At 35.2% G+C, this 17,623-nt stretch overlaps 1 protein-coding gene across 1 annotated transcript in view; it reads right to left on the reverse strand.

Moving 5' to 3' along the window:
• Positions 1-17,623, reverse strand: part of WDPCP (WD repeat containing planar cell polarity effector) — a 413,409-nt gene that overhangs the window by 25,438 nt on the left and 370,348 nt on the right. Inside the window, exons 20-21 of the mRNA XM_081797281.1 lie at positions 8,429-8,497; positions 5,188-5,216 (exon numbers count right to left, since the gene is read on the reverse strand). Coding sequence (XP_081653407.1) covers positions 5,188-5,216; positions 8,429-8,497 — 98 coding nt within the window. The remainder of the gene's footprint in view (positions 1-5,187; positions 5,217-8,428; positions 8,498-17,623) is intronic.

Raw genomic sequence — 17,623 nt, forward strand, 5'->3', positions numbered from 1 at the left:
AAATTGCAGGGCATCTGAGGTTAGTAAGATAACTGTGAAGATGGTCTTAAACTTTAGAAATGAGTAGGAGTTAAGCAGTTGTGGAACTGCCTTCTTGCAGGGTAAAAATTGTCAGCATTTTTTTGTTTTCAGAAAGACTAATATAATTGTTCTTCAGATGGTAGTTACTTCAAGTTAAGACGTGGAACATAATTCCTTTTTCAGGTTTTTCACAAAAGAGAGTGTGAACAGGGAAATCTGAAGAACAAACTTTTTCTTGAGAAGTTATAAATAGGCACTAATATATACTATTTGAGAAAAATGTAGCTACTGTAGTAATAAAGGTTTTGACAGCCAGCTAATTCAAAGCATCAGAAAACTTTACACCCTGGATCTCTCTATAGATGACCCAGCAGATTTTTCTTAGAATTTTCTTAGAATTGAAGTCCATATTCTGATGAGGCCTAAAGCTAAGTTATGGTTAAAATAAGCAAGGATTAAATATAGTGCCACTCCTTACTTTAACCAGAAAATAGCTTTAGGCCTGAGCAGAATATGAACTTTAATAAAAGTGTTTGGGTAGGGCGCCTGGGTGGCTCAGTCGGTTAAGCGACTGCCTTCGGCTCGGGTCATGATCCTGGAGTCCCGGGATCGAGTCCCGCATCGGGCTCCCTGCTCGGCAGGGAGTCTGCTTCTCCCTCTGACCCTCCTCCCTCTCATGCTCTCTCTATCTCATTCTCTCTGTCTCAAATAAATAAATAAAATCTTAAAAAAAATAAAAAATAAAAAAAAAATAAAAGTGTTTGGGTAAAAGTTCTCTGGGGATTGATGGAGATAGATAAATAATTTATAATAATATGGGTGCAATATATGTTATTTTTTTTTTAAAGATTTATTTATTTTAGAGCACACAAGCAGGAGGAGGGGCAAAAGGAGAGGGAGAGAAACTCAAGCAGACTCCCTGCTGAGCACAGAGCCTGATGCAGGGCTTGATCTCACCATCCTGAGATGACTTGAGCCAAAATCAAGAGTTGGCTGTTTAACCGACCGAGTCACCCAGGCACCCCATATTGTTAGGTATAAGACACAGACACACTAATATAATGGAACACTTAAGATCTGTGTGTTTCATTGTACGTATATTTGGGAGGGAGGGGAATATTGTAAACAAATATTAAACTGTAGTTAATGCTATGCATGCTAAAGTGGTTTAAAGGGGTGAAGTGTATGGATGTCTGCTACTTTAAATTTATCAGAATATAAAATGGATTGATAGAAGGATTTGTTGATAGATACATGATAAAGCAATTACTGTAAAACAATTGTAAAATCTAGGTAATGGTTATGTGGATGTTTACTGTACAATTCTTACAACTTTTTTGTATATTTGAAATTTTGCATAATAAGAAGTTGGAAAAAATAGTGTTAATGATAAGGTACTTAAGTCTACATAGGTCTAGTTTGGTACAGTCAACAATTATTGACACCTACAGTATGCCAAAGTGCTGTAACTGGCATTAGGATTATATGATAGTGAAATGACTCAGACACTCTTAGGTGGTGAGTAGCAGGAGATGAAATTGGAGAGAAAGGCATTATTAGGTAATGGAGAGTTTTATATACCATAATAAAAAGCTTAGACTTTATCCTATGGCATTTTAGGCAGGGGAATGATAGGTAGATCACTCTCACAGCTTTGTGGAGGCGAGATTTGAGGTAGTGGTGGCAGTGATGGGGATAGACTAAAGATGAGGATATTAATTAGGAAGTAGTATTCCAGATGAAGATGATTAAAACCTGAATTATAGCAGGGCTAGATTCTAGAAATATGTAGGAGCAATAATCAATAGAGCAATAATTAATAGAATAGATTCGTTTTATTAGTTGTGAGTAGGTTATAGGGAATCAAGAGTGACAAATACCATATAAGAGAAGGAGCAGGTTTGGGTCTGGAGGGTAAAACAGTGAGTTTGGGTTTCAGATAATGTTAAAATAACCATAGATGAAATCATTCATGCTAAACCCCACATCAGCAAAGCAGAACCTAACTAAGTTTCTATGCGTGGCCTTCCCAGAAAAGGAAGGCCTAGGTCAACTAGTTAGTGCTTGCCTACTTACACAAGTTACCTAACCCTGCCCCAAAATTTCCCTTTGCTTCATATAAGGAAAGTAACCCTGCTTTAACCAATTAGCAAATGCCCAGAATAACTTCCTTGTTCCTGTTCTCTTTATGCTGTAAATATCTCTTGCCTTGGGGCATCTAGGTGGCTCAGTCAGTTGAATGTTCGACTGGGTTTCAGCTCAGGTTGTGATCTCATGGGTCCTGGGATTGAGCCCTGAGTCAGGCTCAGCACTCATAGGAGAGTCTGTTTGAAGATTCTCTCCCTCTGCCCCTCCCCCTACTCATGCTCACTCTCTCTCTCTCTGAAATAAATTAATTTAAAAGAATCTCTTGCCTTGTACAGTTTTTTGGACTTCCTTTCTTTTTTTTTTTAAGATTTTATTTATTTATTCAGAGAGACAGAGAGAGGCAGAGGGAGAAGCAGGGAGCCCAATATGGGACTCAATCCCAGGACCCTGAGATCAGGACCTGAGCTGAAGGCAGATGCTTGACCAACTGAGCCACCCAGGCGCCCCTGGACTTCCTTTCTATCTGCCAGATTGGATGCTGCTTGATTCATGAATCATTTAAATAAAAGCTTACTAGGTCAGTAAATTGTAGAAATTTTTCTTTTAACAGATATTATCTACTCAAAGCGATATTTATTCATTCATTTGTATTTAACGGTATTTGACAAATACTACTACAGAATTCCATACCTGCTGCTAATAAGATGGTGGGCAAAAGGGACACAAATATTGCCTTTAAGAACCTTATCATATAGTGGGAGAAAGAATTAAATGAGAAGGTATAATAAAAAGTGACATTTATGGTGGTAGGAGAAGCACAGGATGCTATGGAACTTCACAGAAGGGACAACTAACAGTCTGGCAGTGGCTCTGCAGGAATAGGATATATCAGTCTGAAACTTGGGATGGAGTCTGGGCTGGATACAGCAATTATGGCTCTCTGCTACTGATTCCTGAGAGTTGATAAAAACGTCAAGGGATAATAGTATAGAATTGTTAAAGAAGAAAAATGAAGGGGGTGGAAATCAGAGGGGGAGATGAACCATGAGAGACTATGGACTCTTGAGAAACAAACTGAGCGTTCTAGAGGGGAGGGGGGCGGGGGGATGGGTTAGCCTGGTGATGGGTATTAAAGAGGGCACGTACTGAATGGAGCACTGGGTGTTATATGCAAACAATGAATCATGGAACACTACATCAAAAACTAATGATGTAATGTATGGTGATAAACATGACATAATAAAATAAAATTAAAAAAAAAAAACTAAAAAAGAAGAAAAGGCTAAAGGCAAGTAAAAAGCCAGAGAAGGAGATAGAAACGAAATAGCAAGGTAGAAGAACTAATTGAGTGTGGTGTAATGGAAACTGAATGTTTCAAGATGAAGAGCATAGTCAGTAGTGTTAGTATAGCAGGTTCTGATGAGTTAAATAGTAATAATTGGTTTGGCAATTTGGAGGTCATTGGTGACTAAGTGGAAGTAGTTTCAGTTAAGTGATGTTTAGTTAAAAGTAAAAAAATTTTAATATCTTTAAGATATTAAGATATAAAGATATAAAGAGCTACAAGACAAAACACAAGGAAATGAAACTTTTATCTTAATTTTAAATTGGAAACATCAGTTACATATTTATTAAAGGAAAAAAGTTTTATTTGTATTCACTGAAAAAGTCTAAAAGTTAAAAACTCTAAAGAAAATAATAGAAATGGAGAAATAGTAGGTTCCACATTTAAAGCAGGGAATATATGAGTCTGGGACATCTTGTATCATAAAAGTAAAGCAGCTGCCAAAGACGAATTAGTCCATATCAAAGGACAAAGGAGCCAACATGGAGACAATTGGCACATCAAAACTGATAATGACTACAGGGGATTGAGACACATCAAGCACCTAAAAATCCATGAGTTCTTAGATTTTAATTTCCCTCTTTCTCTCTTTTATTGGGTGTATGGAGGTTGTTGGGCCACCAACTCATTACTTTAAACCAGGGATCAGAAAACTATGGCCTATGGCCCATGGCCCCAGTCCAGTCCAATCCCTATTGTAAGGCTGTGAGCCAAGAAGAGTTTCATAATGAATCAGTAATCCACTGTGAATTTTTAATAAAATTATGAGATCTTCTCTGACACATAACCTTTTTGAAATTGGTATAATAGGGCATGGATACTTCCTCAAAATGAACTTAGATATGTTAATGGCAGAATATGGAGAGGGTCCCCACATGCATTACTTATAAAAATTATACATAAAAATAGTAAAAATGAATTGGATGGACTTGTCACTTTTATAAACCTTTTATCTTTAAACTTTTAATTTTGGTGAAATCTTGGCATTTGCAACTATATGGATGGAGCTAAAGTGTATTATGCTAAAATAAGTCAGACAAAGACAAATACCATATGATCTCATTCATGTGAAATTTAAGGCAGAAAACAGATGAACATAAGGGAAGGGGGGGGAAAAGAAAAGGAGAGAGGGAAACAAGCCATAAAAAACTCTTAACGATAGAGAACAAACTGAGGGTTGATAAAAGGGGGGGGAAATGGGCCAGATGGGTGATGGGTATTAAAGAGGACACTTGTTGTGGTGAGCACTGGGTGTTGTATGTAAGTGATTAATCACTGAATTCTACTCCAGAAACCAATATTGCACTGTATGTTAACTAAGTAAAATTTAAATAAAAAATAAACCTTTAATTTTGGATAGTTTCAAACATAGAGTAGAGAAAATGGTTTATGTAAACTGCTATTTTACCCATCACCCATCTTCATCAATTATCAACTCATGGTAACTTAAATTCATGTATATCCCTCCTTCTTTCTCCCCACTGGATTATTATGAAGCAAATTCCACATATGTAATTTCATTTGTACATATTCCATTATGTACAATTTTATTTTTCAAAAATAACTAATATTATAACCTTGGAATACTGAAAAGCTGAATAGTTATTTAGAAAAATGTTTTCCAGGTAATGTATACCAGTAGGCATCTTTTTCTGAGTTCACAATAATCACATATACTATGCTTTTCTCTTGGAGTTTAATTGTGTAATAAACATTAAGAGGAAGTGTTTTACCTGTTCTATGCAGTCTTCTCTCATTTTTCCTTTAAAAATAAAATATCACAACATTAATTATCTTAACAGAACCTTTTAATATAGCCTTAGTAGAAAGAGAAATACTTAAAATAATCCTAATTTAAACAAGTTGAAATACTGAAAACTGAAGAGACAGCAATAGCCAAAACTCAAAAAGTATGAAAGGACCAGTGATTCTCATATATAACCTTTAGGGCTCATATCTTCACTGAAGCCAAATGAGTAGACTATGCCTACATTGCTCCTTCTGTTCTTAAAATGATACCTTAAAACTTGCATGGCGAGTAAGTTTCATCTAAGTGCCAATTCTAGTTGATAAGTGGTGGTTCCCTACAGAATTGTGCTGAGAACTTTTATAAGGCCTTTTTTTTTTTTTTTCTTCTCAATGGGAAAGAATACTGTATTTGATTGTGGGTTATTTGCTCTCATAGCAACAAATTATCTGCTAGCCCTGGTTTAGTATATCAAATGATGCTTTTAAAAGAGACATCTTTGCTTAAATTTATATGCCATTAGGCTGAGAGAAAAGCTATGTGATAGTGCTACAGTCTAATTTCTCATTACTGATAGATACTAGGTAGACATTAATTTACATATTCTCATCCTTGAAACAAGTAATTGTGTATAACTGGTGGGTATTTATAAGTACCAGTTACGTGTTTCTCTTATAGCACTTAGTGCTTGCATGCATATACCACTCATTTGGCACTATGCTTATGTTAACTTATTATTTACTTCCTTTATTTATTTAGTCTACCTTCCCAAGTAGATTGTTTTCTAAAGCTTATCAGCAGCATCTTATATTCCTCCCTGTAGTCTTAGCACCAAGAAATGCCTTGATGACAATTGTGCTTCTATAAAAATACATGTTACTTGTCTGTCATTAACTCAAAATTACTTGCTATTTTGGGATATTTTTGTATAGACTGGGATGCTTTGTTTAGCTATATAGTTCAAAAATTGCGTAACACTTATGATATGGAATCATGCTGTGAAATCTGGATTGTAATGCTTTCAGAGGACATCTGAATTTTTAAGATAGTAGATGGCCCTTGCCTTTAGGTAGATAAAAGTATAAATCCTACAATAAGATGGTTATTCTCTTGAAGATCTCTAGGAATGTAAAAGTTAAGTCTCTCTTAGAAACTTGTTCAACATTCTCTCTTCCCAGTAGTCAATAAATTATTCTTATGACTAAACAAAACTAAACACAAAAAACAAACCCTACCCTGCTTGAATTTATGTTTTTTAATCTTCCTTAGACTTTAAAAACAGCGCAGGGTACTTCGTGTAGTGTTAAATAGAAATTGTTATGTCTGTAATCTTGACATTTTTCAAGCTAAACAACTTTTCAAAACTATTAAAAATAGACACTGAGTTTCACCATGTTAGTCATTATCAATCTTCCTTGAATCCATGCCAATTTTTTCATGTAAAGGAAATTAACTTTCATGACAGAAGGGTTAAGATCTAAGATCTAGATTCTAGAAGGACATCTAAGGCGATTGGTGTAATGAAGTGATTGCTTCTGACTCTGGTATGTTACAGTCTTTTAAATATATACCACTGCTGTTTATTTTTCTCATAAAAGCCAGTGGTTACTGCTTCATTTAGTTTCTTGTCAACTGTAACAGTCCCCATCTCTTAACTATATTTGTCTTAGTCACGATGAGAGGCCCCATTAGGCAAAGAAAGGGCCAGACAGTAAATATTTTAGGCTTTGCAGGCCAAGAGGCAAAACTGAAGATATTATGTAAGTTCTATTAAGTTTTCATTGATAAAATTTAAATTATAATTGAGTATTTTGTGTGATACATATCTAATGGGAATGTGGGGATAGCATTTAATTGGGGTTCAAAGTTAGTGTTTTCTCTTATCAAACTCAACTGCAAATGTTCTGTTAATGCTGATCTTGGTATATATTTTGTATATTTCACCTTTGAAAATGCCCTTTCAAACGGGTAGGTACTACCAAATACTGATACCAGTCTATGAGCAGCATCATATTTTATAGAATTCTGTTAGATTCTTCTCTTGATGTTGGCCTTTTAGCATGTTATTACATTGCAGATTAATCATTGTTGGTTCTGGGAAGCTCCTCAATTGCACAGTTGATGGATTTTGAAATAGGGACATTTACTTGGCATTCGTATTTAGGTCTGAAAAATGCTGCTGGAATTAGGGGGGCCAGTTGTTCTGATATTCTGGGACTGAGTGGTTTCCCAGGATTTGGGACTCAAAGTGCTAAAATTGGGACTTTGTTACCCTTACTAGAACTTAGTTTGAGATCAGAAAACAGATCTACTTCAGATTTATGTGGGAATACAGATCTCATTTCTTTTTTTAGTTCTTGACAACCCAACTTGACATTACTTTATAATTCAAACAACATTAATAGCTTTACTTCAGTAAAAATTTCACATATAGTTACTGTTTTGCCTTGTAATTTTAGGTTCAGTTCATCAAGAAACATCAAATTTGAAACAAAAGATGATTTCAAAAAGCCATTCAATTTGATAATAGTGGTCAGTGGTGGTTCTCATTCAGAAAAATTTCAGTCTCAGCATAGACCTAAAAAAAAAAGCCACTCCTTTTACCACTGCTAAGTTTTTGAACTTCTGGATAGAAGGGCAAGTCAGGATATTCAGCTTCTATTTTTGACAAAAATTCACAAAACTGAAAGTGGTGAAACTCACAGGAGTGAATGAAGTTCACCTTTGACATTTTCGGTTCAGTAACATATGATGTATTTACATATTTTCTGCAAAGTAACTGTTGGTTGAGTAATATATTTAAACATCTAAAATTTTTAAATTAATTTTATTTTAAATAATAGATTTAAACACCTTAACTTTTTTTTTTAACACCTTAACTTTTTTTAAACAATTTTAAAAAAAATATTTATTTATTTGATGGAGAGAGCGAGCTCAAGCAGGGGGAGCAGCAGGCAGAGGGAGAGGGAGAAGCAGGCTCCCCGAGGAGCAGGGAGCCTGACGCAGGGCTCAATTCCAGGACCCTGGGATCATGACCTGAGTCCAAGGCAGCAGCTTAATGACTGAGCCACCCAGGTGCTCTTTTAAACACCTTTTTATAAGCTTCGTAAATTTGTCTTTTTTCCCCTCCACATATTTATCATAATCAGTTGATTATGCACATCTTAGCAGATTCCACTTTAGGTTGAAATGAATTAGAGTTTTCTCAACTTTGAAAATATTCTTACCTGAAGTTGTTTTACACAGACTGTTCATAGAGGCTAATTCACCAGTTACTTCAAACTTGGCATTGACTCCTCAAATTAAGAAAAAGAAAAAGTTGAACAGTGTACATCTGTTGACAACAGAAAACCACTTTAAATCATCTTCCTTTTTTTGTCTTGCTTTTAAATAAACTATTAATGTTGCTCCCAGTGTCCTCAACTTTTTAAGCAAATGTACTTGCCCAATGGCCAAAAGTCTTAAGTTTGTTTTCTCTGGACACATTTCTTCATCTTCTACAGTCAAACATGGTTTAATTAAGTCACCATCAGTGAATGGCTTTCCTTGCTTGGTTAACAAATGAGCCACTCAGAAACTTACTTTGGTCATACTTCATGTTTATTTTCTGTTAGTGAAGAAATTCTCCTATGATGAGACACTTTGTAAATTTTCTACTTTTTCTCACTGTTGCTTGCCTGTGGGCAGGGGATACTACGATGAGTCCTTTGTTTGGTAATATTGCTGTATATTGGATTCTTTTGAGCATAGCTATAGTATCATTACATTATAAACACAATGCTTTGCTTTTAATTCAATAACAAAACCACACTCGACTGTGCCTCAAAAGTGTGACATTGTAAGTCCAATTTTCTTTCCTTATTTTGATAAGATGGGTATGCACTGGTAATAAAAATTAAAAGTTGTGGTGTGGCAATATGTGTGGCACTTGAAATGCTGTGCACCTATAACCATGTCACTACAATTGGCTGTGTGCCGAACAGCCAGGTAACGCGCTGATTTAATCAGTTCTGTCACTGTAGCATGAAAATAGCCATAAACAATATGGAAAAGAATGAGCATGGCTGTGCTTCAATAAAACTTTATTTGCAGACATTGAAATTGAATTTCATATAATCTTCATGTGTCACAAAATTCTGACTTTTTCCAAAGTTCTTTTGACTTTTTCCAAACCATTTAAAATGTAAAACCATTCTAGTTGTGGGCTCTACAAAAACAAGTGACATATGGGCTGTACTTTGTGCATCTCTAGTCTAGATAGCTTTTTTCAAACTATGTAATATTATATTTTTTAACCCTTATATTCATTTCTATCAATTTTCCCTTTTTCATGTCATTTTAAAATTTATTTCTACTTAAATAAAAAAACTGAGTGAGGGCACCTGGGTGGCTCAGTCATTAAGCATCTACCTTCAGCTCAGGTCATGATTCCAGGGTCCTGGGATCAAGCCCCGCTTCAGGCTCCCTGCTCAGCGGAAAGCCTGCTTCTCCCTCTCCCAATCCCCCTGCTTGTGTTCCCTCTCTCACTGTCTCTCTCTGTCAAAGAAATAAATAAAAATTTTAAAAAAAGTTAAAAAAACCTGAGTGATAGTTATTCTTTAAATGGAGGATAACTAACTTTAGCATAGCACCTAAAATACTCAGCAGAATGCCTGGTGCATTGTAAATGCTCAGTGATTGTTTGCTTTACTGTTGACATTCTTACTGAGATTGGCCCCTGATAGTGGTAGAGAGGTGTTTAAGATTAAAGAAGGAAGAAAAGAAGGAAAAAAGGAAAGAGGAAGGAAAGGAAAGGAAGGAAAGAAAGGAAAGAAGGAAGGAAGGGAAAGGAAAGAAGGAAGGAAGGGAAAGGAAGGAAGGAAAGGAAGAAAGAAGAGGAAGGAGAGATGCTTTCTACACACACACACACACACACACATGTACACCCACACACACTTTCTAGCTTGCTTTGGAATACAGGACACAAAATCATGAGCCCTTTAAAATTGGGGTATGAGGATTATATCTATAACTTAACCATGTAGACTGTGATAGAAATAAACTAAATTGATAGGATGAGAATTGCTTTCCAGAAAAGCCTTGCTGGTTGTATCCTCGTCTCATGAGTTTTATAGGAAAGATGCTAAATTATTGAATAATTTCTTTCCATACCTGATCAAGAAAATTGTCCATGTTAATCTGACCTCTGTGATGCTTTTTTAAAAACAGAAACACTTGTGATCATTAGCCATTGTTTTAAATCCCTTACAGTGCATATCCATTAGGTCTTTCTGACTTGAACATATCCAGTGTTTCTGTTATTTCATCACAGATTTATTATATGAGCTTCCTCCCTAAGTTTAATGGGGCATTATTCTTAGACCAGTATTTCTCGAAGTATGGGATGAAGACTAATAACTGATCTGCAAAATATTTTTGGATGGTTAACTGTTTATTATTTGTGATAGAAAAAATTAGTAGAAACAATTAAAAACTTTTATGACACTTTGACAGGATAATTCTATGTATGCTTAACAAAAATTTGGGTATTTTTATTTTTAAAATTTTAATACATTTAAAAAGATGATATAATTGGCATATAACATTATATTAGTTTTAGGTGTACAACAAGATGATATGATATATTGTGAAATGATCACCACAGTATGTCTAGTTAACATCTAATACCGGTTACGACTTTTTCTTGTGATGAGAACTTTTAATATGCATTTTCTTAACACCTTTCAGAAATACAATACAGTATTATTGACTATAGTCATCATGGTGTACATTATATCCTTATGACTTATTTATTTTATAAATGGAAGTTTCTTTTTTTATTTTAAAGATTTTATTTATTTGCCAGAGAGTGAGAGAGAGAAATAAGAGAGCAAGCACAAGCAGGGGGAGCGGTAGGCAGAGGGAGAAGCAGGCTCCCCACTGAGCAAGGACCCCGATGCGGGATTTCATCCCAGAACCCTGGGATCATGACCTGAGCTGAAGGCAGATGCTTAACCAACTGAGCCACCCATGCATTGCTTAATGGAAGTTTCTACCTTTTGATCATCTTCACCCATTTCTCCCACCACCCCCATCTCTGGAAAACACTAATGTCTTTTTTGTCTATAGGAGTTTAGGTTTTTTGTTTTTTTTTGTTTTTTAAGATTCCACATGATTGAGATCATATGGTATCTGTCTTTCTCTGGCCGACTTATTTCACGTAGTATAATGACCTCAGGGTCCATCCATGTTGTCACAGATGACAGGTTTTCCTTGATTTTTATGGCTGAATAATATTCCCTTGTGTATTTATACCACATTTTATTTTTTCAACCATTGATGGACACTTAGGTTGTTTCCGTGTATTGGCTGTTGTGAATAATGCTGCAGTTAACATGGGAGTACAAATATCTTTTCAAGTTAGTGTTTTTGTTTGCTTTGGACAGATACACAGAAGTCAAATTGCTGGTTCAAACAGTAGTTCTATTTTTAATTTTTTGAAGAATCTCCGTCTTGTTTTCCATAGTGTACATTCATACCAGCAGTGCACAAGGGTTCCTTTTCCTCCACATCCTTGCCAACCGTTATTGTTTCTTGTCTTTTTGCTAATAACCATTCTCACAGGTGTGAGGTGATATCTCACTGAGGTTTTGATTTGCATTTCTTTAATGATTACTGATGTTGAGTACCTTTTCATATACCTGTTGGATATCTGTATGTTATCTTTAGAAAAATGTCTACTTAGATCTTGTGTCCATTTTTTAATTGGGTTGTTTGTTTGGTATTGAGTTGTTGAGTTCTTTATATATTTTGGATATTAACCTCTTATTAGATACATGATTTGTAAATATTTTCTCCCATTCAGGAGATTGTCTTTTCATTTTGGTGATGGTTTCCTTTGCTGTGCAGCAGCTTTTTAGTTTGATGTAGTCCCACTTACTTATTTTTGTCTTTGTTGCCTTTGCTTTTAGTGTCAGATCCAAAAAATTGGCTCCAAGATAGATGTCATGGCACTCATTGCTTGTATTTTCTTTCTTTCTTTCTTTCTTTTTTTTTTAAGATTTTATTTATTTATTTGACAGCGAGAGAGGGAACACAAGGAGGGGGAGTGGGAGAGGGAGAAGCAGGGTTCCCGCTGATCAGGGAGCCTAACGCAGGGCTCGATCCCAGGACCTTGGGATCCTGACCTGAGCTGAAGGCAGACGCTTAATGATTGTGCCACCCAGGTGCCCCATCATTGCCTGTATTTTCTTAAGGTGTTTTACAGTGTCAGGTTTTATGTTCAGGTCCTTAATCCATTTTAGGTTATTTTGTGCATATAAGATAGTGGTCTAGTTTCATTCTTTTATATGTAGCTGTGACAGTTTTTCCGGCACCATTTATTGAAGAGACTGTCTTTTCCCCTTTGTATATTTTTGTACCCAGTGTTGTAAATTATTATTTTTTTTTAAAGATTTTATTTTTATTTATTTGAGAGAGAGAGAATGAGAGACAGAGAGCATGAGAGGGAGGAGGGTCAGAGGGAGCAGCAGACTCCCTGCCAAGCAGGGAGCCCGATGCGGGACTCGATCCCGGGACTCCAGGATCATGACCTGAGCCGAAGGCAGTCGCTTAACCAACTGAGCCACCCAGGCACCCCCCAGTGTTGTAAATTAATTGACCATATTTAGGTTTAATTCTGGGCTCTCTATTATTTTCCATTGATCTGTGTGTCTGATTTTTATGCCAATATCATACTGTTTTGATTACCATAGCTTTGTAATACAGTTTGAAATCAGGAAGTGTGATACCTCCAGCTTGGTTCTTCTTTTTTAAGACTGTTTTGGCTATTTGGGGTCTTTTGTACTTCCATACAAATTTTAGGATTGTTTATTCTTTTTCTGTGAAAAATGCCTTTATAATTCTGAAAGGATTGCATTAAATTGTAGATTCCTTTGAGTAGTATGGACATATTAACAATATACTTCCAATCTGATCGTGGTTTATCTTTCAGTTTATTTGTGTCACCTTTAATCTTTCATCAATGCCTTATGGTTTTCAGTGTGCATGTCTTTCACTGCCTTGGTTAAATTTATTCCTAGGTATTTTATATTTTTTGATGCAGTTGTAAATCAGATTGTTTTATTTCTTTTTCTCATAGTTCGATATTAGTGTATAAAAACACAACAGATTTTTGTATATGGATTTTATCCTACAACTTTAATGAACTTGTTTATTCTAACAGCTTTTTGGTGGAGTCTAGGTTTTCTATATCCTGTCATCTGCACATAGTGACAGTTTTAGTTCTTCCTTTTCAATTTGGATACCTTTTATTTATTTATTTTTCTTGCCTAAGTGGTCTGGCTATGACTTCCAATTCTGCATTGAATAAAATGACAAGAATGGGAATTCTTGTCTTGTTCCTGATCTCAGAGGAAAAGCTTTCAGCTTTCACCATTGAGGATAATGTTAGCTGTGGGCTTGTCATTTATGGCCTTTATTATGTTGAGGTATGTTCCCATTATAACCACTTTTTGAGATTTTTTTTTAAATCATAAATGGATGTTGAATTTTGTCAGATGCTTTTCCTATATATATTGAGATAATCGTATGTTTTCATTTTGTAAATGTGTATCACAATGATTGATTTACAAATGTTGAACCATCCCTTGCATCCCTGGAATAAATTACACTTGATCATGGTGAATGATCCTTTTAGTGTTATTGTTGAATTTAGTTTTCAAATATTTTGTTGAGGTTTTTTGCATCTGTATTTGTCAGAGATACTGGCTTCTGTAGTTTTCTTTTGTATGGTGTCATTGTCTACTTTTGGTATCAGAGTAATGCTTCATAAAATGAGTTTGAAAATGTGCTCTTTTTTGAAAGAGTTTCAGAAGAATTGGTATTCTTATTTAAATGTTGGTAGAACTCACCAGTGAAGTCATCTGCTCCTGAACTTTTCTTCTGGGAGAGATTTTTGATTAGAGATTCAATCTACTTGTTATTGGTCTGTTGAAGTTTTTCTGTATATTCATGATTCACTTTGGTAGGCTGTATGTTTCTAGGGCTTTGTCCATTTCTTCAGATTTTCCAATCTGTTGGGCTTTAATTGTTCATAGTAGTCTCTTATCCTTTGTAAAGGTTTCTGTGATAGCCATTGTAATGTCTCTTTCATTTCTGATTTTATTATTATTATTATTTTTTAGTCTTCATTTCTTTTATTTCTGCTCTGATTATTACTGTTTCTTTTTACTAACTTTGGGTTTAGTTTGTTCCTCTTTCTCTAGTTCCTTGAAGAGTTTATTTGAGATCTTGTTTCTTAATGAAGGCATTTATCATTCTGACCTTCCCTCTTAGAGCTGTTTGTGCTGAGTTCCATAAGTTTTGGTATGTTGTATTTCCATTTTCAGATTTCTCAAGATATTTTTTGCTTTTTCTTTTGGTTTCTTCTCTGACTCCTTGGTTGTTCAGCGGAATGTTGTTCAGTCTTCACATATTTATAAATTTACCACTTTTCTTCTTGTAATTGATTTTTAGTTTCAAACCACTGTGGTCAGAAAAAAATGCTTGATATGATTCAGTTCTCTCAAAATTTTTATGACTGTTTTGTGGCCTAACATATGATTTTTCCTGGAGTATGTTCCATGTGCACTTAAGACTGTATGCTGTTGCTTAGATAGAATCTTCTCTATGTGTGTGTTAAGTCCATCTAGTCTAACATGTTATTTAAGTACAATGTTTTTTTAATAGATTTTCTGTCTAGATGATCTAATTGATGAAAGTGGGGAATTTAAGTCCTCTACTATTTTTTAATTGATGCTATTTCTCCCTTTATGTCAATTAATGTTTCTTTATGTATTTAGGTGGATAAATATTTACAAATGTTTTATCCTCTTGTTTGATTTGTTCTTTTATCATTATTTTATGACCTTGTTTGTTTCCTATTATAGTCTTTGTCTTAAAGTGTATTTTGTCAGCTATATATTTGGTAAATATACCTACCCCAGCTTTCTTTTGATTTTCATTTGCATGGAGTATATTTTTTCCGCCCTTTACTTCCATTTTGCACATCCATACATCTGAAATGAGTCGCCTGTAGACAGCATATACATGGATCTTGTATTATTATCCACTCAGCCACTGTGTGTCTTTGTATTGGAGAATTTAGTTCATTTTCATTTAAAGCAGTTTTTGATGGGTCTGTACTTACTGGCATTTTGTTAATTGTTTTCTGGCTGTTTTTAGGATTTCATTGTTCCTTTCATTTTTCTTGCTCTCTTCCTTTGTGATTCAATGATTTTCTTTCTTTTTCTTTTAATTTAATTTTATTATGTTATTCACCATACATTACATCATTAGTTTTTGATGCAGTGTTCCATGATTCATTGTTTGCATATAACACACAGTGCTCCATTCAATACGTGCCCTCTTTAATACCCATCACCAGGCTAACCCATCCCCCCACCCCCCTCCCCTCTAGAACCCTCAGTTTGTTTCTCAGAGTCCATAGTCTCTCATGGTTCGTCTCTCCCTCCGATTTCCCCCCCTTCCTTTTTCCCTTCCTACTATCTTTTTTTTTTTTTTTTTAACATATAATGTATAATTTGTTTCAGAGGTACAGGTCAGTGATTCTATAGTGGTATGCTTAGATTCCTCTTATCTTTTGCGTATCTATAGGCTTTTGCTTTGTGATTACCATGAGGCTTACATAAAACAACACATATATATTATTTAACAGACACATATATAAAATAGTCTTATCTTAAATTGATAGCTTAAGTTTAGATCCATTCTAAACCTCACTTTTTTTCTCCCTTTCCCACATTTTATGTTTTGATGTCACAATTTACATCTTTTAGTTTTCAGTATTCATTTACAAATTACTGTAGTTGTATTTTTACTACTTTTGTCTATTAACCTTCATATTAGATTTGTAAATAATTAAATTACTCTGAATTTTACTATTTATTTGCCTTGACCAGTGAGATTATACTTTCATATATTTTTCTATTACTAATAGTACCCTATGTTTCAGCTTAAGGAAGTCCCTTTAACATTTCTTGTAAGTCTGGTCTAGGGGCAATAATTCCTTTAGCTTTTGCTTGTCTGGAAAACTCATATTCTACCTCCCCGCCCCACCCAAATCTGAAGGACAGCTTTGCTAGGTAGAGTATTCTTGTTGGCAGTTTTCTTCTTTCAGTATTTCCAATATATTGTGCCCACTCCCTGCTGACCTGCCAAGTTTCCACTCAAAAATTTTGATTGTCATGGGCTTTCACTTGTGTGTAACAAACTGTTTTTCTCTTGCTGCTTTTAAGATTCTCTCCTTGTCCTAAGAACAAATATTGTTAAAATGTCCATACTACCCAAGGCAATCTGGTTTAATGCAATCCCTACCAAGATACCAACAGCACTTTTCAAAGAACTAGAATAAATGATCCCAAAATTTGTATGGAACCACAAAAGCCCTCAATAGCCAAAACAAGAATTAATACCTGTTCTTCTGAAACTGTTCCAAATAATAGAAATGGAAGGAGAACTTCCAAACTCATTTTATGAGGCCAGCATTACCTTGATCCCCAAACCAAAGACCCCATCAAGAAGGAGAATTACAGACCAATATCCCTGATGAACATGGATGCAGAAATTCTCACCAAAATACTAGCCAATAGGATCCAAGAGTACATTAAAAGGATTATTCACCATGACCAAGTGGGATTTATTCCTAGGCTGCACTTTTGGTTCAACATCCACAAATTAATCAATGTGATACACTACATTAGTAAAAGAAAGAACGAGAACCGTATGATATTCTCAATAGATGCAGAAAAAGCATTTGACAAAGTACAGCATCCTTTCTTGATCAAAACTCTTCAGAATATAGGGATAGAGGGTACATGCCTCAATATCATAAAAGCCATCTATGAAAAACCCACAGTGAGTATCATTCTCAGTGGGGGAAAACTGAGAGCTTTTCCCCTAAGGTTAGGAACATGGCAGGGATGTCCACTATCAGCACTGCTGTTCAGCATAGTTCTAGAAGTCCTAGCCTCAGCAATCAGACAACAAAAAGAAATAAAAGGCATCTGAATTGGCAGAGAAGAAGTCAAACTCTCACCCTTCGCAGGTGATATGATACTTTATGTGGAAAACCCAAAAGACTCCCCCTCAAAACTGCTAGAACTCATACAGGAATTCAGTAAAGTGGCAGGATATAAAATCAATGCACAGAAATCAGTGGCATTCCTATACACCAACAAGACAGAAGAAAGAGAAATTAAGGAGTCAATCCCATTTACAATTGCACCCAAAACCATAAGATACCTAAGAATAAATCTAACCAAAGAGGCAAAGAATCTATACTCAGAAAACTATAGAATACTCATGAAAGAAATTGGGGAAGACACAAAGAAATGGAAAAACGTTCCATGCTCATGGATTGGAAGAACAAATATTGTGAAAAT

This window comes from Leptonychotes weddellii, chromosome 10 (assembly GCF_054177405.1).
Source record: "Leptonychotes weddellii isolate Sample4059 chromosome 10, ASM5417740v2, whole genome shotgun sequence".
Taxonomy (NCBI): Eukaryota; Metazoa; Chordata; class Mammalia; order Carnivora; family Phocidae; genus Leptonychotes; species Leptonychotes weddellii.